We start from the raw sequence: 23429 nt of genomic DNA on the forward strand, positions 1-23429 counted from the left end.
AGGAATTACATTAACACCATTGAGTTCTTTTCAATTAAAGAACTTCCCCGATTGGTACTTTTCTTCCCCATTCCCATATGGTACAGAAAAGATATGGTACATTAAGGGAAGAAAACTTCCCCGATTTCAATCAAACACCAAAATGAACTAATTGTAATTTCTCGAGACCCCTCTCTCTTTCTGGACCCATCACAATCACAAAAAAGAACCAGTAAAATCAAAATAAGCATCAAGTGATATTTGGAGACCAAAACTATAAGAAAAAAAAAAAGAATCACAGCCAAGAAAAATATACACAATAATAGTAAAGAAAACCTTAGAAGTCACTTGATTACTATGCACAAGTTTGATTTAGTAAAAGTGAGCAGGTCAGTGAAAGCTCTACTGCAAAGGAAAAAAAAATTTAGAGAAAGCAAAATCAACCAATAAGTTTACTGATAATCTCTTGAGAGCTTTAGCTCATAGAGAAGGCAGTCAGGAAAAAAAAAAGGAGTAGATTTGCAGGTGCCTGAAAAGCAGAGGAAAAAAAAAGAGAAGTAAATGTTGGGTGTTCAAGTGTTGTTTATCTGTTCTAAAATGATTCTTTAGAGAGGACAAAATTAATTACATAGTAGGAGAAAATAACATGCCTTCAATCGTTCATCTTCCATTTTTTGAAGATCTAAGAAAATCACATCTGTTGATAACAAATTTTGGGAAAGAAAACGGCCATCGAACATAGAAAGATTGCATCTTTTTTTCCTTTCTTATTTATCCAACAGATACCTTGGCCAGAAAAGATTTATTAGGGAGATACAAGGGAAAAATCCGGAGAAAATGTACAAAAAAGGCAAAAAAAAAAATTCACAGAGAAAGTGTTCACCTTTAGAGAACAATCTCCACATTTCTTCATGGTTTAGTTGATAGTCTGACCTCTCAACCTGTGACAAAAAATATGAAACTTATCAGAGAATGAGAGAAAATTTAATCAAGGAGGAAAAATGTGTACAGAACAAAAATGGAGAAATGGTGGATTTGAGAGGAAGATGAAAACTCAAGAGAGCAGAACAGGAGGAAACCCTGAGAAAGAAGCTTCTGGTACAACGGGTTGACGGATTGAGGTGATTGATGTGAATTGACCAGCTCTGCCACTCTTCAGCCAACAACTTTGTTGCAAAAGCCAAGAATTGAGGAATTGAGGGAGACCTCTCCTTGCTAGTTTACCCGGTGGTCAAAGACCTGCACTAAAGGAAACAAATAAAAGAAAACAAATGCGCACATGGAGTACTACAAACAAAGAAAAAGGATTGCTAAACGTCTGAGCAAACAAAAGAATTCACGTGTGGGAAGGGACGGCCATCAATTGCAAATTCGCACGGGCGGACGACCACCAATCAACCAATAGCAGCGCGCCATGTCAGCAATTGAAACTCAATTGGAAACAACGGCATTCGCGCATAGACTAGATATGTTAAGGAGATGTTGGAGTTTCACGCTTCATGGGTTACTCGTTTTGATGTCCTGTAGGGCTATACTTACCTACAATAGGGATCAAGCTATTAAAGGCGGGATATTAAACAGCAACAGAAGACCGCCTTTAACTGGCCACCATAAAAATACGCTGATTTTCAACGGCTCGTGATGGGTGAGTCGGTGACGCCTTCAAGTCCTTGCGGTGCGCATAGTTTGGTCTAAAGGCGCTGCCTTGGAGGCAGGCAATAAACCACGCCAAGTTGCTTGCAAGCACAATTAGATCATAAATGATTCGATAAGTTGCCTTGTTGAACCCGACCCGAGTAGCAAAAAAAAAAAAATTTTTTTTGGGTTTTATTATTTTATTATTATTATTATTTTTTGTGTTTAAACCCGTGAAGATTTACCGAATTGGTACCGTTTGCTCACCCCTCTTGAACAAGGAAGAGTTTAGAGATTTTGAGCGACGTCGTATGCAGATCATCCCTGATGCCCAAATTCCCAGTCTGCAACTGAGATACTCGATGAGATTTGATAAAAATTAGAATTAAACAGTTAAAATCTACTTCACTAATCCCTTGGTTGTCGCATATTAATTAATTAATTAATTTTTGCCCATCTTTTCTATTTAATCGAAGTTTCATATTTCCTGTGAATCAGTAGAGTAGCAGAGAGCAGGGGAAACATCGGCCATGGTTGATGTCATCAAATGTTGTCTGGATTCAATTCGACAAGTAATTCTCTTCTCTTTTTCCATTCTAATTCTCAGAATTATTTCGTTTCTTGGGGAGTAATTTTGTAACAGTTTCATTTTGTATATATATTCAAGTGCTCGAATTATTGCAGTCCCCAAGTTAGAATTTTGAAAATTGTAAGCTTTAGTATAGAGGTAGATTATTGAAACCGCATTAGGATTTATGGAAGATTAGGGTGCCAGAAAACCATTTGATAAAAATGCCTGTATGGAGTCAAAGATTGGACTTTGTTGCTTCTTATATTCCGTCATGATTAATTCCAGCTGTATATTACTTTTTCCCGAATTTTGTGTAATAAATGTAAGGATCAAAAAAATCCCACTTGAGCATTTTAGTGGAAAAGAAATTGGAAGCATGAACAGGAAATAATTACTGGCGCAGATTTTGATTTTTATAGGAAATTGTGTTGTTAATTAGTTAAGAGAGAATTGATTGCTATCAAAATGAAACGCACAGTTCATTGGAGCCAGTTGGTGAAATTTTGTGAATTTAGATAGATAGGGCAGTCAATGCGATTTTATAATGCTCTGAGAGTTAATATGGTCCTGTTCTATGGGTTGCATGGGAAGATGAAGCTGAGAGAATTTTCCTTGACGTGTTATTCAGATATCAGATGATATTAAGGATGCCATTGTATATTTGGATGCTGGATGTGCTGAGAGTTTTCAGTTTCTTGGAGCTTTTCCTTTATTATTAGAACTCGGTGCTCGTGCTGTTTGCAGCTTGGAGAAGACGTCTGCTCTTGATGAGGTCAGGTGATTCCCATTTACTTCTACTTTGTTTAACCCATTCTGAAACTTTGGTTGCATGTCTGTATTAAATTTTATTGATCGTTGCAACTGTAGTTGTACTACATTAGCTTGTCTTCTGCCAAATATTTGCTCTTCAAGATAACAAGAGGATTGCTTAGTTTTGTGCTCGCATTATTTAATTTTCAACTTTAGACGCTCTATTTTGAGAATCCTTACATATTCTTAGATATAGTGACCTGTTCAGCAACTCATGCTTCAGGTGTAATTTTGTTCAAATCACCGTTTTCGGCATCATCTCGTGTACTGGTAATATCTTCCAGCTGAAATTGTGCAAGACATTTTTTCATCTTGGAAGCCATGTCATCTGCTCCTCCAGTACCAACCATTTTTTCCCTCTTTTCCCCCCCTTTGATGAATAAGATACCTGACTTATTATGACAATTTTCTCTAATATGAAAAAGCTTAAAGTCAATACTGAATTGAAACTAGTGCAGACAACCAGAGAGTGATATATGCGAGATCTGATGTCTTTTTTGTGCTTTCATGGGAAGTTTTTTTGTATAATGAATCTTTAAATTTTTTTTTTTTGGTTGGCAATTGATAATCCATCTGGAGTTTCTCTTTCCCTGTTTAGTTACTTTTCTCATTTCTTGATGATAAGTGTTGACAAATTTTGTAGGTGGTTAGCTGGCAATCAAATCCTGAACCGGCACAGAAAGTGGTGGTCATCACCTCTCGCCTACTTAGTGATGCACATCGATATGTTTTACGTTGCCTGAGCACTATTCAAAGAATCCACCGCTGTATAATCTTTACACCAATATCAGAGGCTCGTATTCTGTGCTTCTGTTTGTTTTATCATCACTCACTTGTACTAATTATTAGTGCTTGACCAAATAGAGAATGTATGATGGAACAGGTCTTTCTTGTGCTTTTTTCTTTCTTACAAACTTAAGATGCCGTAATGTTATTATTATTTTTTTTAATGTTGGGATTTTTGTTTAATTTGAAGCTTCAAGTAGCAAAAAATTTCTAAAGGATATGTATTCTAAGATCCAAAGATTCAATTGGAGTTTTTTCCATGGAAGCTGCTTGATACCATAGATGTAAAATCTGATAGTCATGGAAGTTTTATTTGTAATTGCTATTTAATTTGCTCTGAAGGATCCAAATTTCTCATTTATGCTTTTGTTTGTATCTCTATGCATTAGTGATATGCTGGACCTTCTGTAAACAAACTACAACTGTGCAAGAAGCAAATACAAACAGCACATTTAGTGCTTGGTGCTTCATGGTTTTTCTTATTTTATTTAAATGGATGAGTAAGCATGTATCTGAATTTTTTTTTTTCCTTTTTTTCCTTCAAATTGATCTTATATGTGGAAAGCTTTTATGCCTCCAGCCTCAAATGTATGCTGTAAATGAGAACTTGAAATGATGGACTAGGTATTGGCTGAATTCCATCAATGATTTCTGCTGTTAGGTTTGAATTGATGAGTTTGACTGCTCTTGAGCATTTTTGCATAGCAATAAGGAATGGTTGCTATGTTTGAGCTCTTCCAAAGTGTGAATATTGTTCTCAAGTTTCTGAAGTAATATAGGTTTGTATATGGAATAATGGTTGTTGTCTAGTTTGAAGATTGAAAGTACAGTATGCATGCATTTGACTTGTAATTCTGAGTTTCATATATGACAACTTCTGGTTTTAGAGTTAATTCTTCCTCTCATATTACCCTCTGCATGATAGAATGCCTGTCATATTTGAGAATATGCTGTCTGCATTTGTTTATGTATGAGAGTTTATGATAGGATTTCTTGTCTTCTGGTTTGAAGCTCTTGGATCAAGGAGCTTGTAAGACATTCTTAAACTTAAAAGTGAAGGCAACTTTTGCAGGGACATTTGTCCAGACACTCGTTTGCTCTACACTTTTAGGTTTGGTAAGATTTTATTTGTTTGCCTTATTCTCTTAAGGACTTGTTTCCTCATATTATGGTTGCAGGTAGGCCACTCAGCATATCCTGATTCACCTCTGGGACCTGATGCATTCCGTGAATATGAATCTTTACTAGTTCAAGATTATGAGGAACTCACAAAAGGAGGTCAGATGAACTCTAGAGAGTCTGATGATAGCAATCCGAGGGAGAGTTTAATTCCTGAAGGTGAAGGATGGTCGCAACTGGCTTTTGATGGAGACGACATTTCCAACTCTGGCCCCTATTCAACTGCAAAAGTTGTATATAAAGATGGTTTTCCTGTGCCTGCAGCAGATGGAGGCCAAATGCTAGTTGTTAATGTTCATCACTTCCCATTAATATTATGTCCTTTTTCACCTAGAGTTTTTGTTTTACCTTCTGAAGGATCAGTTGCGGAAGGAAACTTGTCAGTTGAACATGAGAACTCAATAAGCCCTGGGTTGCCTTCAATAAGTACTGGAACACCTGATGATGGTGAGGATGTGCCTGCTGGGGCAACTCTTACAGCTCAGTTTCTTTATTATCTGGCTACAAAGGTGATGATGCTATAGTGTTGCTTTCTTTTCTGATCTCATTTCGTTTTCCACAAAATTGGTAACTTAAACTTGACTATTACCTTCGCAGCAGAAAGTTGTGTTCAACACTCCATTACCCCACCATTGCTCCTTCTGCATGATAAAATTGAGAAAAACAAGTGAACATACTTGTCAGCTAATTGTATTATATCTTTCTGGTCCAGTGCCATAATTCAAATGTACTTATGTTGTTACATTGTTTGCTACAAAATAGATGGATCTGAAACTCGAAATATTTTCCCTTGGTGATCTCTCAAAAACTGTTGGGAGGCTTTTGATGGACATGTCAAGTCTTTATGATGTTGGTCGTCGTAAAAGATCTGCAGGGCTGCTTCTTATTGATCGGACACTTGATCTTCTTACTCCATGCTGTCATGGAGATTCACTGGTGGATAGGATATTTTCATGTTTGCCTCGAAGGGAACCAACAACTTCATTAACTCACGTGAAAGGATCTCAAAGTCAACTCAAGCATGGTGTTGTACGTCCTCCTCTTGATGTTCAGATACCACTTGATAAAATACTTGAGGAAGAAACTTTAGGAGATAATTTTCAGCTTCTAGAAAGCATTGAGGCATTTTTACATGGGTGGGATTCTAGCAATGCTGCTGCTCAAATTGTTGATTTGACAAATCTGAGTAAGAAACTAAATGGAGAAAAGCCGCTGCAAAATTCCAAGTTTGAGCAAATAAGGGGTTCCTTTGTCTCTACTGATAATTTTCATGGAACTAAGTACCTGGAAGCTGTACTGGACAGAAGAACAAAAGATGGGGCTGTGCTAATTAAGAAATGGCTTCAAGAAAGTTTGCGGCAGGAAAATATAACTCTGAACATGAAAATTCGTCAACGTTCCATTTCCAACACAGAGCTTCAACCAATGATTAAGGCAATAGCAAAAAGTCAATCATCGCTAGTGAGAAACAAAGGGATCATTCAGTTAGCAGCAGCAACATTAACTGCTTTAGATGAATTACATTCTACCAGATGGGATGGATTTAGCAGTGCTGAGAAGATATTGAACGTAAATGCAGGAGATACGAGCCAGAGCCTTGCCTCTCAGATTAGTGATCTCATTAACAAGAGTGCTTTAGTGGGTTTGCAGGAGCATAAGAGTCATTCTTCACAGGGTCTGCTTAGCCTTCAAGATGCTCTACTTCTTACAGTTATTGGGTATATACTGGCAGGTGAGAACTTTCCAACATCTGGATCTGGTGGTCCATTTTCTTGGCAAGAGGAACATTTTATGCAAGAAGCTATTTTGGATGCAATACTTGAGAACCCAGCAGTAGCAAGACTGAAATTTCTCCAAGGTTTGGCAGAAGAGCTAAAAGCCAACTTCAGCCGGAGAAATCCAGATGAAAAGAAGGAAGAGTCTCCGAGTCAATTGGAAACAGTTGATTTTGATGATGATCAGTGGGAGAGTTGGGGTGACGAAAATGAGGATACGGATAAAACAAAAGACCAAGCTTATGGAGACATGCAACTCAAGTTAGAATTACGAGATAGGGTGGATAATCTTTTCAAATTCCTTCACAAATTATCCAGCTTGAGGAGAATTATGCCTTTGGAAACAAAGTTGAACGATGATCCTTATTCAAATAAAGGATTGCTGTACAAAGTTCTGACAAGGGTGTTGGCTAAGTATGATTTCCCTGGCCTAGAGTACCATTCCTCCACTGTTGGACGGCTTTTCAAGAGTGGATTTGGAAGATTTGGTCTTGGACAGGTATTGGGTTCAGTTCATCTTGATATTTCCCCCTATGTTGAGACAAAAAAGCATGAAATCTATCCTTATTATCTAATACTGAAGAGCTTTTCTTTTGAACTTTCCAGGCGAAACCAAGTCTTGTTGACCAAGATATTATTCTTGTTTTTGTCATAGGAGGCATCAATACTGTAGAGGTGTGCATAATTTAACTTGATCGAGTTCACTTTTGCTTTACTTACTGCTATATCCTCATCTTTGTATCTCCAATTGAGTGGTTTGAACTCAAAGAGTATAAGATACTTTCTCTTTTCCAAAAGGAAATCAAAGAAAAGAGATAGAGCAAAGGATGACGGGAAATGGAAAAATAAATAGTGTCTATGTAATCCTTAAAAAATTAGAGAAAAGAAATTTAGCCATGTATTAGACACTGGAAACATGCTCACACCTATTTGTTTTGTGGTTAAGGTACGGGAAGCTCATGAGGCATTATCAGAAAGTAGTAGGCCTGATAAAGAACTGATTCTTGGTGGAACAACCCTTCTCACTCCTGATGACATGTTTGAGTTACTTTTGGGAGAATCTAGTTTCATATGAGCCTACCTTGTGACACCTTCCGCTGAGGAAGTTGAAAGAAACCAACCAGAGATCAGAAGTATCCAAGTTGTATGAGTGTTTTTCCTAACCTCCATTAGAGGCAAAGCTGAGAAAGAGTGGCTACAAATACTTCTTTCTCATGGTGACATGTTTGAGTTACTCTTGGGAGAATCCAGTTTCATATGAGGCTGCCTTGTGACACCTTCTACTCAGGAAGTTGAAGAAACCAACCGCAGATCAGAAGTATTCAAGTTGTAAAGTGTTTTCTTTTTCATTCTTCCTAACCTTCATCATAGAGAAGGGTATGACAGAACAGCTATAGGTACATCTTTTTTCCTTGTTCATTTTCATTTGTTCTTTTGACTGAGCAAGGGGTATTTCTTTGAAATAGTTTGACTACTTTTTCAAAATGCAGATTTGGTTTGGAGTTCACTCATGCACATCATCATTCTCTCTGCGTAGTTGCTCGCACCAGGAGAAACTGTGACCAACTGTTTTACATTGCCTGAATTTTTCAGCATTTTTTGTGATGAACAGTTAAACACGAGCTCGGAAAGGCATTCTTCAACTCATACCAAGCCAGTCTTCTTGCTGCGAAGGCCAATTCCAGATTTCCAGCTCCCTACCTCAGAGCAGCTACCCAAATTACTGTAGGATTTGGTGTCATCACAGTTTCTGTTGCAACATTACAACAGTTTCTCTATCTAATTTGCTCGCATTGGCTTTCGTAGCTTTAGTCTTGAAGGGAAACCTTAAAATTTTATTTTACTTATTGGGGTGTCCGTCAAGAACTTGATGTCAGGGCACTATACTGATATATGGTTACACAAAATTTCAATTTTGTTAGCTCTACAGGCAGCTTGTTTGCATTTTCATTTTATTCCTTCCTGTATGGCTGTATGCAGCCTCCTGACTTTTGCTTCCCCTTTTCCCAATCCTTTTCATCCATGGATTTGACAGCATATGATAGTTCTGATGATCAACTTGAATTTGATAACATGAAATAGGCTGAACCCCTCAGCCCAAAACCACAGAGAATCCTCAAAAAAAAACAAAAAAGGAAAATCAAACTTCCCATTTTTCCAATATGTAAGTAAAAGCACAAAATATTAAGATTCAAAATATTCTATAAGGAAAACAAAAATGACAGGGGTACCTGTGTGTGCTCAATTATAAATAATAATAATAATAATAATAATAATAAAACCTTTCCCCCTGAACCGGCCGGTCCGTGCGTAAACCTCTAAAGGGCTAAAACCCCAGCTTTCTTCTTCTTCGTCTTCACTCTTGAGTAGTGACTATTCTCACCATTTCTGAGCTTTTTGGAGGTCTGAAACATGGCCGTATTCAAGCAACTTCTCTCTCAAGCCCACCGCCATTACTCCTTCCCCAAATCCCACCAATCCCTACTTTCTCTCCTTACTAGAAATCGGCCCTTTTCCGACCAACCTCCTCCAAATTCATCCCCAAGAAACCCCATCCCCATCCAACCAGTTTCCTACGCCGTTAAAGAACCCAATCCCGAAAAGGAGGAAAGCCCACCACCAGCAGCTACTGAATCCCAGCCCCAAGGCCCCGCCACAGGCCAATCATCATCGCCACCGGAGCAAAACCCTGGTGGGCCGGACCAGGATGTTAGAGCCTCTTGGACCCGAGAGGAAATTCGATATGTGAAGGATACTCCGATTATTTCTCCGGTGTCGTACCCGGCTCGGGTGGCCCCGTTGCCTGAGGACCGGGTGGCAACTGAGGAGGTGAAGGAGGATGATGAGTTGGAGACGGAGAGGAGGAGAATTGAGGCTGAAAATCAGAATATGATGAGGAGGGTTTTGAGGGTTCAGGAGGAAAAGGTCCCTTTTCCGACTTTGATTAGGACGGATGATAGTAAGAAAGGGAAGGTTGTTTATGATCTTAAAGATGCAATTCAGCTAGTAAAGGTCGGATTTTTACCCTTTTTCTTCCCCTTCGGTTTGTCCTCTTTAAAGATAATAGCATCGAATAGTTGTTTGTTGGTTTGGAAAATGAATATAGGATGCATTTTATGTAAGCTTATTCAGACAGATGGAGTTGTGGATACATTTTCTTCTACAAATTATGTTCTTGAAAGTGGTGTAGAAGCTCGTGAACTAATAAATTGTTTGGTATTTAGTTACATTTGGGTATTAGAATGATCTGCTGAAATTTTGATGCTGTAAATGTTATGACCGATACAGGAACTCGTGAACTAGTTAAATGGATGATCTTTAGGTGCCATAAGGAATTAGAGTGTTAGTAAAAAAATTTCTGATGTTGCAAATGTTTATTTGAGAAAGGACCTGGAATAGTGATTAACATGTTAGGACAGGGTTGAAGCTCTGGTGAAGAGTGCAGGTTATTTGCTGTCTTTAGGATAATTGGTTCAGTAGGTGTTTAATGTAAGAGGAAGCACGTGCAGTTTCCTCTGTGTATGCTGAGACTAAGTCTGGAATCTGGATGACATGAATAAGTTCTTCGTGTGCTTTTTCTTGAACTGCTGCAGCCTTGTTCTGGAAGCTAGTGTAATTTGGTTTGTCTTCTTTCTAGTGATTGTACAGGCTAATGCCAAGCGTAATTTTGAGGAAACGTTTGAAGCACACATCAAACTGACACCTGAATTACGTAGAACTGATCTGGTGTGTGTTCTTTCCTTTCTTTCCATGATAATTTTTGCTAAGAAAAAGAAGCAAATCCAATCACATGGTTACCACCATTTTGTTGTAGTACTGACTAAGTGTGCAGTTTTACCCTACAAGCAGGGCGGTCGACCATGCACCCATATCTAGTAGTGATACCTCTTATTTTGTAACTATAATAGTTTTTCTTTTCTCTTGTTCAAGTGCAGAAGCTTAGTGGTTCTGTCTTGCTCCCACATGGTTGTGGAAAGGTAAAACATGTACTTAGAAGGGTCTACCTCTGATAATGAGTTTGGCTTTTCTTTTCCCCTTGAACTGATTGATGACCATTTACTCTCAGAATTTTCGGGTGGCTGTCTTTGCTGAAGGAGATGCTGCAGAGGAGGCTCGTGAAGCTGGGGCTGCTTGTGTTGGTGGAAAGGAGCTTGTAGATAGAATAAAGAGAGGTGAGGAACTGTTTTTCTTTTATGGTCTCTTCTGATTTGGTAATGCATGATTGGTCATCTTGTTGACCAGGGTATAGTTAACATGATTCTGCCATCTGTCACCCTCATAAACAAAAGAATAAGATAAGAAACTAGGGGTGTTACTTATGAAATCCTATGTTTCAAAAACAGATGGCTGCTGGGAATTATTTTGCTGACAAGTATCATAATTAAAATTTTCTTGGGTCTCTAGTCTCGCCCTTCTTTGCTTCTTCGATCTGTATTCGAGGACTAAAAGAAGCCCAAATTTTCTAGTCGGTTCAAAATTGAATTGAGCCAAGTAATAAAGGTTAAATATGCTTTTTGGTTGATGGTGGTTGCGTGTGAACTTTTACAGTAACTTCTGATTTTCCTTCCTCTATGTAATCTTGTTGGCCTATTTGAAGAGAAATTATCATAGAATTGCTCGACTCATTAAAATCAATTATCTGCAGGTGAGGAGAAATTTCAGTATGATAGATGTTTTGCTACTCGGGAAATGATGATTTACGTGCCAAAGGTTTTTCTGACTTTAGCTGTATTGTAACTTTCCAGTCAATAAAGTTTAGCATCTGTTGCATCTCATGTGTTCCATGCTGCAGATAGCAAAATTCCTGAAGCGAGGGTTGATGCCAAATCCTGATGTTAGTTTCATCAGCATGTTTTGTGAATGATTTGCAGTTTCCTTGTATGACTATTAATGCCCTTCTACCTGATACATGTAGAATGGCACTGTGACCAATGACATTTCAAGGGCTGTTAGAGAAGCAATAAGTCAAACCATTATGTTCCAAAAAGATAAATCTGCAATAGTGCATGTACCACTTGGAAAGGTTTGATTACTTCAAATTTTCTTGTTCATCTTGTTTTGTATTAAATCAAGTCAAAGGATATGTAAATTATTATTTGGAGCCAGTTCTGATATGTATTGTTTGGAATGGAACAATAATCTTGTGCAGGTGACGTATCCAGAAGAAGCCTTACGTGAAAATATAGGTGCCTTTGTCAATGCCCTCTTGCATGCTAAACCTGCAGGATTAAAGAAGAGTAAGTGGTTTGCACTAGGGATTTGTGATTTCTTATTCATTGAGATTGATAAAATGGGCAAATACTTGGTTGATGCTGTGAACTGAAACAGCATATTTTTCCCTTTTGTGAGATTTACTTCATAATTCTATTGGTTATGAATCCTATGCATCTTGTTCTCTTGTTTTCCATAATTGTGTTCCCTAAGCGTGATTTTCATATTTCACTGGTCCCAAAAAAAAGGAAAAAAAGAAAGAATAAGACAGAAAATAATTATGGGGATACTAATAAAGGATACTAATAAAGCTTTATTGATTAAGATACATGAGGCCCCTTGCATTAAATGGTTATGGAGGTTTATTGATAGAATGACTACTGTCCCTTGTCTCAGTGGGTGTTTTTGTTTTCTGATTAACAAAAGTGGTATGTCATGGGTTCTTGGTTTTTGATGGTTGTTCCTTTCTTGATGATGGCATTTTCACCTCAATCCAGGTTCCAAATATGCTGGGTACGTTAGTACTTTTCACATCTGCAGCACGGTAAGCTCACGAACGTGTTTTTGGTTGCTTGCATTTAATGATTAATGCATTTGATTTCTATTGTTTACTATCAGAACATTTTACCTTCATATACAATTGTACCATATGTTCCATTCTTACTGTTTGATCCATGGAAAATGCAGATGGGTCCATCAGTCCCTGTAACAATGCAATCGGTGTCCATGGCTGTTGATCGATACAACAAATTGAGACTGCAGGCATAATTAGCATAGGTTCAATCGGTGGAGCTCGTGATTTTGTAGTAGCAATGTGTTGCTGGTGAAATCTCTCTGTGATGGTTTTGCATCATGGTTCCTCTTATGTTTTTCCGTCATTTAGGTTACTGGTTCTCCTTTTTTGTTTTTTGAATAGGTTTATTTGTAATATGTTTCTACTTCTCTATTTTAAAGTTGCATTCGGTTGTAGTGAATACAGAGTAGGGTTTAGCTCAAAGGGCCGAGTAGAGGGTTATTAAACAATCACAAAGCAGTTCTGTACCATCCTTTATTTTGTAATTTCAAGACGAGCCATGGTTGTTTCCTTAATGGATGGCTCATAGGTTTGCTTCCATGAACACAGTTTTCAGCTAAACCTCTTAAAAGGTAAAAGCAGTATCTTCAATTTTTTAATTGCAATTGCATTTTTAATTCAATTTGGTTAAATACAATTGCAATTTCAACTGCAAAAATTCACGAATTCAGACCTTTGAAGACAAACAAACATCGGTTCCTGTCTGGTTTTCATTTTCAATCCACTTTTGATGTTTGAGAAAAGAACTCAAAAGAAAGAAACAAGAAAGCTGCATATAGATTGTTTTGTAAGGTGAATGACCACAAAAGATTTTGAAAGACGATACTTGCACCATCCATGGTATGGGCCACATTGTGCCCCTACTAATCCAAACTGCTAAGGATTCTTCAAGTAGACAATATCCCACATCTGGACGTCATGCCAATTTTGTACAAGAATCTCCCTGATATACCGTGCAATAACTTGGAAGGAATAGACAATGAGCCTCTGGACGCTAGGGGGCCAATGTGCAGGTTTCAAGCAAAAAAGTGGAAGAAATGGCCAAAAGCCCCGGATCGTTAGTTTTTGTACTCCAGAAATGGCCAAAAGCCTCGGATGCTACAATCTTTAGAAAGCCGCTTCTGACGGAAAAAAGGTGAGAACCTCTTTTCGAGGAACTTGTTATTGCGCTTCACCATTTCTCCTGGAGCAAGCTTGGGATCTGCAAAAAAAAAAAAAGAGAGCATAGCCTAGAAAAGGGTTTTTTTTTTTATTGGAAATTGCCTAGAAAAGTTACTACTAGCTTAGGGACTAATGGTACAAACATACAAGAAGTTACTTTAAATGTTCAAAGATAATTTCTTGTTTACCAGTACCCGTAATTGGAGAATGGAAATGTACAAATTGCTACCTGTACATCTGCTCGTGAACATTTCACATTCATCTATGTACGTTGAAATAACTTGCGGTACCAAAAAACCATTTGTACGTTGCACAAAATGTTGAGTAGCCAACTAGACCAAATTGATTGTACAATGTCTGAAAGAATTCTGTCATCCTCTTCTCGAGTTCTTTCTATCTTCTTCATTTCCCCTTTGCTATTATATTAGAGTACTGTAACTCCGTAAGTGGGTAACACTCCACGTCTCCACCCCTCCATAGAAGAAGAAGACAAAACAGGAAACAGAGGAAACACACAAAAAGGATTGTTAAGTGGAATTAATGCAACTGACCACTTTTAGTCACTTCAACGTTCAAACCTTTAATTCTTTCCCCCAAAACAAAAAAAGTTCAAACCTTTAAGCTTAAAAAAAAAAAAAAAGGCTACTCAAAAAACAAAGACCCCCATAAATTTTCTCCAATTTCTTCACTTCATTTGCATTTCCAGCTGAAATGGAAGCAGAAAATGATGAGTACAAGAGAAAAGAGCACTTAGTGCTGGTGACAATCCTAGTCTTTGCTTCTCTTGCCATTGCTTCTTTGCTGGTGGCCTTTAGCTACTATTGCTACATTAGGAACAAAGTCTCCAGGCGCTTGGAAAAAGCGAGGAAAAGTAAGGACTCTTTTTTCCCCCCCTTTGGCTCTTTTTTGTTAACCCTGTATTTCTATTTTGGACGTCAAATGGGAGTTCATTATCAAGATTCTGGCTTGTGGGTTCTTGATTTGAGTCCATTCTTCTTTCACCACTAAGAGTTAAGAGTTTAATGCAGTTTTATATTTTGTGGGTTTTAACTTTATTTTATTTTTATATTTTTCTGGTGCGATATTGCTCAAAGGTTGGAATTATTTTGTAGGACTTTAAGAGTATATTGAGTTTTATGCCAACGGAACATGGCATTTCTGTTTCTTGAAGCTTTAAGTTAGTAAAAGTGAGTGCTAAGGTGAAAAGGAAAGATCTTTTCTAACCCATTACAAAATGTTGTTTACTAATTATGGTTAGAAAGACGGGGAGAGTAATAGCAGGAAGGCCATGTATGTTTCCCATCTAGTGCCTGGAGATACTGCAGATTGAGTACACAAAAGGAATCTTGTATCTTACTCTGATATTTTTGAAGCTAAAGTTGCCAATTCCATGATTGACTTTTGATCTTGTTCTCCTATCTCTCTTTTCATTGTTACGTAAATAAATTTAAGCGGTTGCTAATGAGGAGAAAGCAAGCAGTTTTGCAAATATTCAAGTTGCTACTCAGAAAGGGCTTCAGGTTTTCACCTTCAAGCAGCTGCATTCTGCAACTGGTGGTTTTGGGAAGTCTAATATAATAGGACATGGTGCATTTGGTTCTGTCTATAGAGGAGTGCTTCAAAATGGGAGGAAGGTTGCAATTAAGTTGATGGATTCGGCTGGAAAGCAAGGAGAAGAGGAATTCAAAGTAGAGGTACATTTTCTTCAAATTGTAAAAGTAAATAGTTACTAGGATCTGTTTTGTCTCGTACTTTATCTTGCTATTAATAGCTGAAAATTGAACCTTGGGGTTTGAATTCTGGACTCCAATTAAGAATAAGTTTCCAAAGATGAATTGTCTTGAAATGTTAGCGGGAAGTTATAGCTTTCTGAGCTTAATATATGAAATGTATGATCCAATACTAGTTTTTGCAGAAGTGACTGTCAAGAATTTAATGTCCTATGACAATTCCAAGTTTGTAAATTGCCAATTCAATAATGAAAAAAATTGAAGTTTTCTTTTGATGACTACCCTTTTGATTATCGATACAGGTGGAACTTCTAAGTCGACTGCATTCACCTTATCTGCTGTTGTTGATTGGCTACTGCTCAGAAAGCAATCACAAATTGCTGGTCTATGAGTTCATGGCAAACGGTGGTCTGCAGGAACATTTGTATCCCATCAGTGGTGAGTTGGTTGGGCGATGAGCTTAGAGTTTCCTTGTATTTAATTCATGACAATACCATAGACTGACCATATTTATTCTCTTTTTCGGGGTGCCTGTTCCGTGCGCTTTTGTGGCAACTTTGCATGTTCTTCTTCATATGTCATGTAGCTTTCATCTGCCTCTGTCCTTTTAGATTTGGACTAGTCCCCATCATCCGACAATCATGATAATATTGATATGGTTAAAATAGATTGAATAGCAAGAGAAGTATGGGTCTCTATTCTTCCTCGGTAGACATGATTACATCTTTTGGCTAAGAAATACTCAGTCATTAAGATAAATGCCAATTGTTGTGACACCCTGTTAACACACATGAGAGAGCAATTCTAAATCAAAGGAAACAAATAAAATAAATTGGTGTAGAAGCTTATAAACAGAAAGCTTTAACTGAACCAAGTCTTCCAGGCCTTCAACTTAAAATATTGAACCTGAAACATGAAACCACAAGGATCTGGAGAAACTTCGGTGTTGAAAATTTCAAGTAGCATGAACATCATTGTGTCTCTTAATCCATATTACAAAGGACTAGGACCAGAAAAGCACTATTTGCATTTGAGGGAGAAAATCTGCAATACAGTATAAAATTGCAGAGCAAGACACTTTACACTGCTTAGCAGAAAAACACTTCTAAATTAGAAAGTTCAAAGCTTTATAACTTGGACACAAGCAAGCGAAAGAGGACAAAGAAGAAGTAAAGATGCGAAAGCCTTTTTCATCTGTTAAGGATTGGTTATGTTTACTTGAATAATGAGTGGCTCATATGTTGTTGTCTTTCTGTCTTCAATTGGTTTTCCCCATTTCCATTAACCTTTTTTTTTGCTCTTAAATTTAGGTTCTAATAACGTCTCTTCAAGCTTGGACTGGGATACTCGGTTGTGTATCGCATTAGAGGCGGCAAAAGGCTTAGAGTATCTGCATGAACATGTTAGTCCCCCGGTAATTCACAGAGATTTTAAAAGCAGCAACATTCTTTTGGATAGAAATTTTCATGCCAAAGTTTCTGACTTTGGGTTGGCCAAACTTGGATCTGAAAAAGTTGGTGGGCATGTTTCGACCCGGGTTTTGGGTACTCAAGGATATGTTGCCCCGGAGTAAGGAAGTTTCCTAGTTAACCTTTTGTCAGATTATGTTTAACTTTTCCCCGCTCTTTTCTGGATTTTAACCCTTCCTTTGATAAATTGTCATTGAATTATTTACATGTTGCTACCCTATAGATATGCATTAACTGGGCATCTGACAACAAAATCAGATGTCTATAGTTATGGTATTGTTCTGCTGGAATTACTGACGGGCAGAGTCCCAGTTGATATGAAAAGGCCTCCAGGCGAAGGTGTTCTTGTATCCTGGGTAGGTTCCTTGACTAGTATCCTGCCACTGCTCCCATAGACCTCAGCATTTTGCTTTTCTCCTTTTGCAATCTGAGTCAGAATATTTATGCTATTATCTGTGTTATTTAGTCTGTTGCTTCTGGTTTCCTTGTTAGGCATTGCCACGACTCACAGATAGAGAAAAGGTTTTAGAGATTATGGATCTTAGATTGGACGGTCAATACTCAATGAAGGATGTTATCCAAATTGCGGCCATTGCCGCAATGTGTGTACAGCCTGAGGCTGACTACAGACCGCTGATGGCTGATGTTGTGCAATCCCTGGTCCCATTAGTCAAAAACCACCGTCCAACCTCAAGGCCTGGTAGCTGTTCTAGCTTCCATGGTCCCCAGTCTCCGAAGGTTTAGCAGGACAGTGATAAAGCAAGCAGGTGAAAATAATGGACTAAAATTCGTCTTTGTAGTTCTGAATTGTTCTATCCTTGTAAGCTAACAACTGGAGGGAACACTTCCATCAGTTATTCAAGACTTCTGCATTCTGTATCTCTTTTGACAGAAACTAGATTATCATGGTAAGCTTCCTGTGTGTTCTCTAAGTTATGCTTAATGATTATGCTTTAGTTGAACAGATGTTGCAAATGATAGAGTCAGGGATGTATTAATTCTTGTTTCACACTAGTTGTTCAATATTAAATATGTCTAGTCCTTGTGAGGTGTAAGTTCACAATATAATGATTTCTAATCAATATATTTCATATCTAGATCTGGTCATGGATTGCAGTTTCTGTGTGCAATGAAGGGTGCTGGAGCTATTTGTCATGCAGTTCTCATTTTTGAATGCTCCTATTGCTTCTTCTTATCTTAACCTAATAAGTCAGAAGTAGCTCCTTGTTAGTTGGTGCAGCGTTCTTTGAATGTCTAGTGTCATTTGGTAAAGCGTCCTTTTCATCTACTTGTACAAATTTGCTCTTTAGTCACGTTTGAGCTCATCTCATTTGACAGCATCAACTTAGCAGTACTAGCTTCACTGTTGATTTTATGGAGATCGCAGCAGGCCATTCCTTTGCCTTGGTCTGAAATGAGTAGGTGGATTAGGACCAGCCACATTCCACTGTTTTTGGCTTCTCGAAGTGGGGTCAAATGTACTCTGCAATGCAATACAATTTGCCTTTGACAAGTTTTTGGCAGGAAAAGTAAACCCCCTAAAATCTTAATTGGAATGAAAAGTTACCCAAACAAAAAAAAAAAAGGGAAGAAAGAAGTAATATTTCAGTACCATAAATAAGACTGTGCCAGGGAAAAAAAAAAGTCTAATCCCAACTATTTTTCTTTGCCTTCTTTACGCAGTACCATAAATAAGACTGCTGTATGAGAGATTATTCAAGAAAATTAGCTTGACTTGTGCATAAAAAAGGCTGCTGTGCTAAACGATAGACTTTCTCCATCGACAAGCATTAATTGGATACTAGAAAATATCTCCCGCGCGGTTTGAAATCTTTAGCTAACACCGCTTGTTGACTGCTATATGTGATTACGAAGTAATTTAGGGAACAAAAGCCAGTCCAGTTATATCATTGTCAAGGCACTCCAGAAGGAATAATTCCATGCATGTTACTTGAAGGCGGAACTGACTAGTTACCAACATTTTCTTCTTGATGCGCCATTCACAAATCAAATCAACTCCAATAATTTTCTTGAATAATGGTCCATCTGCATTTACTTATCTAACCAACTCATTTAATTATCCAACTCAAGAGAATTTTGATCCAAAAGTGCACTACGTTACGCAAATTCATAATCCCAATTGCGCTACATACTAGATGAAAAAAACTTAACATGTTCAAACAAAATATATATTTTTTTTAAAAAAAGCATAGCTGTTATCGTTTTGGTCAATTTACATGCTAAAAATGTTCAACTTAGATCCATTTGGATTAGCTATTTTTGGGGGTGTTTTTGAAAAATTTTACTGTAGCACAGTTTTTACAGTATTTTTTGGGATATTTTTAGAAAATATTTTAGGATATTAAGAGTAGAAGAGTTTTTAGAATATATTTTGGGATATTTTTTAAATATTAAAAAAATTTAGACTACTTTTAGAGTAAGTGCCCTGTTTCTAGAGTAGCGTGGCAGAAACTGCTATAGCTATGCTTGATTCAGAGAGCACCATTTCGATGGCAACAAGAGCTGCAATAGCTGCAATGAGTGTTTTCTCATTGGAAGTCCAACTCTTTTCCTGATTAGGCGCGAAGACTTGGTCTTGCTGTTGCAGTATACTGCTTGTGGAAAGCACGGAACCAGACTATATTCCAACAAACTCCTACAGATGCTACAAAACTTGTGAATTGCTGGATGGAAGAAAAACCCACGAAACAAAAAAGAGAACTGGGATTTAGTGATGGAACTTGGACTTTCTCATAGTTGCTTTAGATGAATTTTTCGTGCAGATAAATAATTATGATGTATTTGGATTTAATTTCTTTGTACACTCTCCCTTTTCTGATCAATAAAAGCATGGAAGTTTACATTAAACAAATAGTTTTTTTTTCCACGCATTATGTTGGTAAATGATGCACAGTTTCCACTGATTGTTGATTGGACGTCCTACCAAGTGGATTGCAACGTAATGCAATTTCTCAGCTTATAAGGTAGAGAAAAATCTAGCCAACAGTATAATGGATGTGTTTATCTCTGCTTGAGCACGACATTTGTTGAAAACCAATTTCATGACTTTGCATTATCCTTTCATGTGACTATCACTATATATTACTTACGGATTATAATGGTCAAACCTCACTAAGTTCCAACCCCATTAGAAAATTGGAAAAGTGAAAAACCTCTTTAAGTTCTAAGTTCTAACGCCATTAGTCGGCACGTTTTGTAGATTAAGAGGACAGGTTGCAATGCCCTTTCTTGCATGGATGACTCTAGAAGCATTAGTCAATTCCCCTTTTAATTATGGTGTCTCATACCTTCGTTTCCATCTTTTTTCCCCCCTTTACGGATGGCACTTTCGTTGTCATCCATCTAACCAGAGCGAAAGGATAAAAGATCTACGCGTTTAGACTTTGGTGCACCAAAGTTTGAAATATTACATGTAAACAGGAAGGAGCTTTTTCCTTCTCTGTTCTCCATTTCTCGTAAGCAGCATGGATGCTTGCTTGTGCCTATAAATAGTTGGAGTTCATGCACTTTTAATCAGCCATCTATCTATCTCCAAGAAGCCTGTTTTGGAACCTATAGAATACTACCGAAAAGAGTATACTCATGGCCTTCAGAAACTATTTTGTCATTCTTTTGGTTACGTCAACTCTTGTTTGTTTTGCCAATGGACAGCTCTCAGCGAACTTCTATGCTTCCACATGCCCAAATCTGCAAACCATTGTGCTAAAGGCCATGACAGCAGCTGTTAACAAAGAGCAACGGACTGGGGCCTCCATCCTACGCTTATTCTTTCATGATTGCTTCGTGAATGTAAGAACCCTTTTGCATTTCATCAAAGCAAGCACAAACACAGTAGATAAAATCATTAGGAAACTACTATATATTATTCCTCTTCCATTGTTTATCCTTCTGTCTTAGACCCCATCTTTTTTCGGTCAGTTATTACAACGAGTTCAAATTCAAGCATTATATGTGACGCTCGAAAGCTCATCAAGTTTGATCGAGCTTAATTGAATTGTAAATTGTATGTGTCTCTATACATACATATATATAGATATATGTATATAATTTATTATATTTACTAATATGAAACGTATATCGTGTTCTTTGTCTATTATTATATATAATATTAATTTATATTACTTGAACTTGACTGAGTTGATTTCAAAATCAAACTCGAACTCAAATATTTTAACTCAGAATCAATTTCGCATACTGCTAGTTCCACTCATTTTCATCCCTACGTAGAATAATAAGCTATTCTTTGAAATAAAAATGTAGACTGCAGGATTCTATGCTGTTGGTGTTGTCGAAGACAGAAATCTATCGTACCTGGATCATTTGATGGCTGGAATTGGAATTTTCCTTAGACTTCGGTTTTAAAACTTGGAGTTTGACTATCATTGCATCCTTGTTCAATAATATTTCCCACGTCTTTTTATAAACAACCAATAATAATCACTAGAGCATGCATTTCTTTATGTCGGCAGTCGGCAGACCTGTCATGCCAGCTTTATCTTTGGTATTTTAGGGCTGTGACGGAGGTATACTGTTGGACGACACAGCAACTTTCAAAGGTGAAAAAACTGCACGTCCGAACAACAATTCGGTCAGACGTTTTGAAGTGATTGACACCATCAAATCCAATGTTGAAGCCGCTTGTAAGGCGACGGTATCTTGTGCTGATATCCTTGCTCTAGCTGCTAGAGATGGAGTGGTCTTGGTAAGTTTTGATACAAAGGCTTATTAATCTTGATTCCTTTGATAGTTATCTGCACTTGAAAGTACCTACCCGTATACTTTTTCCCACAACGTCTAGAGTACTTCACTTGCTCCAGTGAAGTAGGCTGAGAGATTAAATATTATGGAAGAAGGCATGGTTTTTTCTAAGCTCAAGTGCACAACTCATTTGAAATCATGCATGTAAAAGATTGACTTAAAGATGCAATACCATCAAGTTTTACTTTAAACCTTGGAAAACTTGTCTCTTTGTTCAAAAATGTACGTTGTGACTTGTTATTACTTAATATGACGAGTATGTTTTTGACTCTCAAAACTCTTTTTTTTTTTTTAAATTAATATTATTCCCTTCCCCTTGTAATACGAGGGAAGAATAAAAAAAATTTTATAAAAAAAACCATGTAATTATTTCGTACGTATGAGGGTATATTTGTATAGTCTATTTGTTACAATAATGTGTTTTCATCCTTAATTAGTAGTATTACACTGTCATAATAAAAAAAAAAAAATCAATTAACATCCATACTTGGTGCAGCTTGGAGGACCAACTTGGACAGTACTCCTCGGCAGAAGAGATGCAAGAACAGCAAGCCTCAGTGGTGCAAACAGCCAGATCCCTCCTCCTACTTCCTCCCTGTCAGCCCTAATCTCCATGTTTGCTGCGAAAGGCCTAAGCGCCCGGGATATGACCGCACTTTCCGGTGGCCACACCATCGGTCAAGCTAGGTGTACCTCATTTCGACCGCATATCTACAATGATACCGATATTGACCCAACTTTTGCGGCCACAAGAAAAGCCAATTGCCCATTATCAGGTGGTGACAACAATTTGGCACCCTTGGATCTTCAGACTCCTACTAAATTTGAAAACAACTACTACAAGAACCTTTTGGTTCGACGTGGGCTACTTCATTCAGACCAAGAACTGTTTAATGGTGGCTCTCAAGATGCGTTAGTCAGGACTTACAGCAGTAGTGAGGCTACTTTCAGGAGTGATTTTGTGGCTGCAATGATCAAAATGGGTAATATTAGCCCTCTTACTGGCACCCAAGGAGAGATTAGAAGGAACTGCAGGGTGGTTAATTGATTCACTGATGCTTGTTGTGCTGTTGTTTTTTTCTTCTTGCTCTAATGCCTTATTTTGGAGGTATTGGACAAAATATATATATAGCGTCATTCTAGATGCAGTGGAATCAGCAAAAAGGAGCCAAAATAAGCTCGATATGTTTCTTGAAATTGAATGAATCTTGATTGTTATTGTTTTTATGACTTATTCATAGGAGAAGGTCTCTCTATGTTGCACTTATTTATAAATTATACTATTGTAATTTAAATAGAAACCGGAAGTTTGGTTTATTTTGTTTTGTGGACAAAATAATCCAGTCCAAATCAACTCCACGTACGCTTATCTTGAATAATGGTCCATATGCAGTTAATTGTCGAACTCATAATTCAAGAAATAATTGACCCAAAACTGTGTATTGCTTTACATAAATTGAGATTTCCAATTGTGCTACATATACACAGCTTAAATTACATGCATAGATGTTATCATTTCCTCAAATTACATGCTAATCATGTTTGACCAATTGATACTTGCCTCCTCCCACGAGTGGACTTCCCCCCCACAAGTGGATGGCAGCAGTGTACTGCAAATTTCCAGCTTTTTAGGTAGGAAAAATTTGTAGCAAGAAGTAAAATGGAATCATTTCTCTCTGCTTGACGACCACATTAATCATTTTTGTTGTCTGGCCAAATTGGAAAAGCGAGACACTTCTAACAACACTAGTACTATTGGTAGGCTTGTCT

At 37.6% G+C, this 23429-nt stretch overlaps 4 protein-coding genes across 5 annotated transcripts; all 4 read left to right on the plus strand.

Annotated features, from left to right (window-relative positions):
- The first annotated feature begins 1891 nt into the window (after positions 1–1891).
- LOC113754288 (sec1 family domain-containing protein MIP3) lies at positions 1892–8662 on the plus strand. 2 transcript variants are annotated; one of them, XM_027298667.1, is made up of 9 exons: positions 1892–2006; positions 2113–2186; positions 2814–2957; positions 3639–3788; positions 4960–5469; positions 5723–7234; positions 7342–7410; positions 7682–8132; positions 8226–8662. In XM_027298667.1, exons 2-8 carry the CDS (start codon positions 2145–2147, stop codon positions 7808–7810), a joined length of 2556 nt encoding a protein of 851 aa, XP_027154468.1. In that variant the 5' UTR covers positions 1892–2006; positions 2113–2144; the 3' UTR covers positions 7811–8132; positions 8226–8662. The 2 variants fall into 2 exon arrangements, with proteins under 2 accessions (XP_027154468.1, XP_027154469.1); XM_027298668.1 differs by having other exon boundaries at positions 1892–2186; positions 8348–8662.
- A 378-nt stretch (positions 8663–9040) lies between these two features.
- On the plus strand, positions 9041–13119 carry LOC113753240 (50S ribosomal protein L1). The gene is made up of 10 exons (XM_027297343.1): positions 9041–9747; positions 10384–10461; positions 10671–10712; positions 10802–10907; positions 11381–11445; positions 11528–11569; positions 11651–11758; positions 11885–11972; positions 12444–12490; positions 12634–13119. Exons 1-10 carry the CDS (start codon positions 9148–9150, stop codon positions 12712–12714), a joined length of 1257 nt encoding a protein of 418 aa, XP_027153144.1. The 5' UTR covers positions 9041–9147; the 3' UTR covers positions 12715–13119.
- Positions 13120–14192: 1073 nt separating this feature from the next.
- LOC113753516 (probable serine/threonine-protein kinase PBL7) lies at positions 14193–17964 on the plus strand. Its single transcript, XM_027297689.1, has 6 exons — positions 14193–14552; positions 15134–15375; positions 15714–15849; positions 16722–16980; positions 17104–17236; positions 17373–17964. The coding sequence occupies exons 1-6, from the start codon at positions 14393–14395 to the stop codon at positions 17622–17624; spliced, it is 1182 nt and encodes a 393-aa protein (XP_027153490.1). The 5' UTR covers positions 14193–14392; the 3' UTR covers positions 17625–17964.
- Positions 17965–20297: 2333 nt separating this feature from the next.
- LOC113752928 (peroxidase 4-like) lies at positions 20298–22886 on the plus strand. The gene is made up of 3 exons (XM_027296983.1): positions 20298–20690; positions 21412–21603; positions 22156–22886. Exons 1-3 carry the CDS (start codon positions 20484–20486, stop codon positions 22705–22707), a joined length of 951 nt encoding a protein of 316 aa, XP_027152784.1. The 5' UTR covers positions 20298–20483; the 3' UTR covers positions 22708–22886.
- Positions 22887–23429: the final 543 nt, after the last annotated feature.

This window comes from Coffea eugenioides, chromosome 11, assembly GCF_003713205.1.
Source record: "Coffea eugenioides isolate CCC68of chromosome 11, Ceug_1.0, whole genome shotgun sequence".
Lineage (NCBI taxonomy): Eukaryota > Viridiplantae > Streptophyta > Magnoliopsida > Gentianales > Rubiaceae > Coffea > Coffea eugenioides.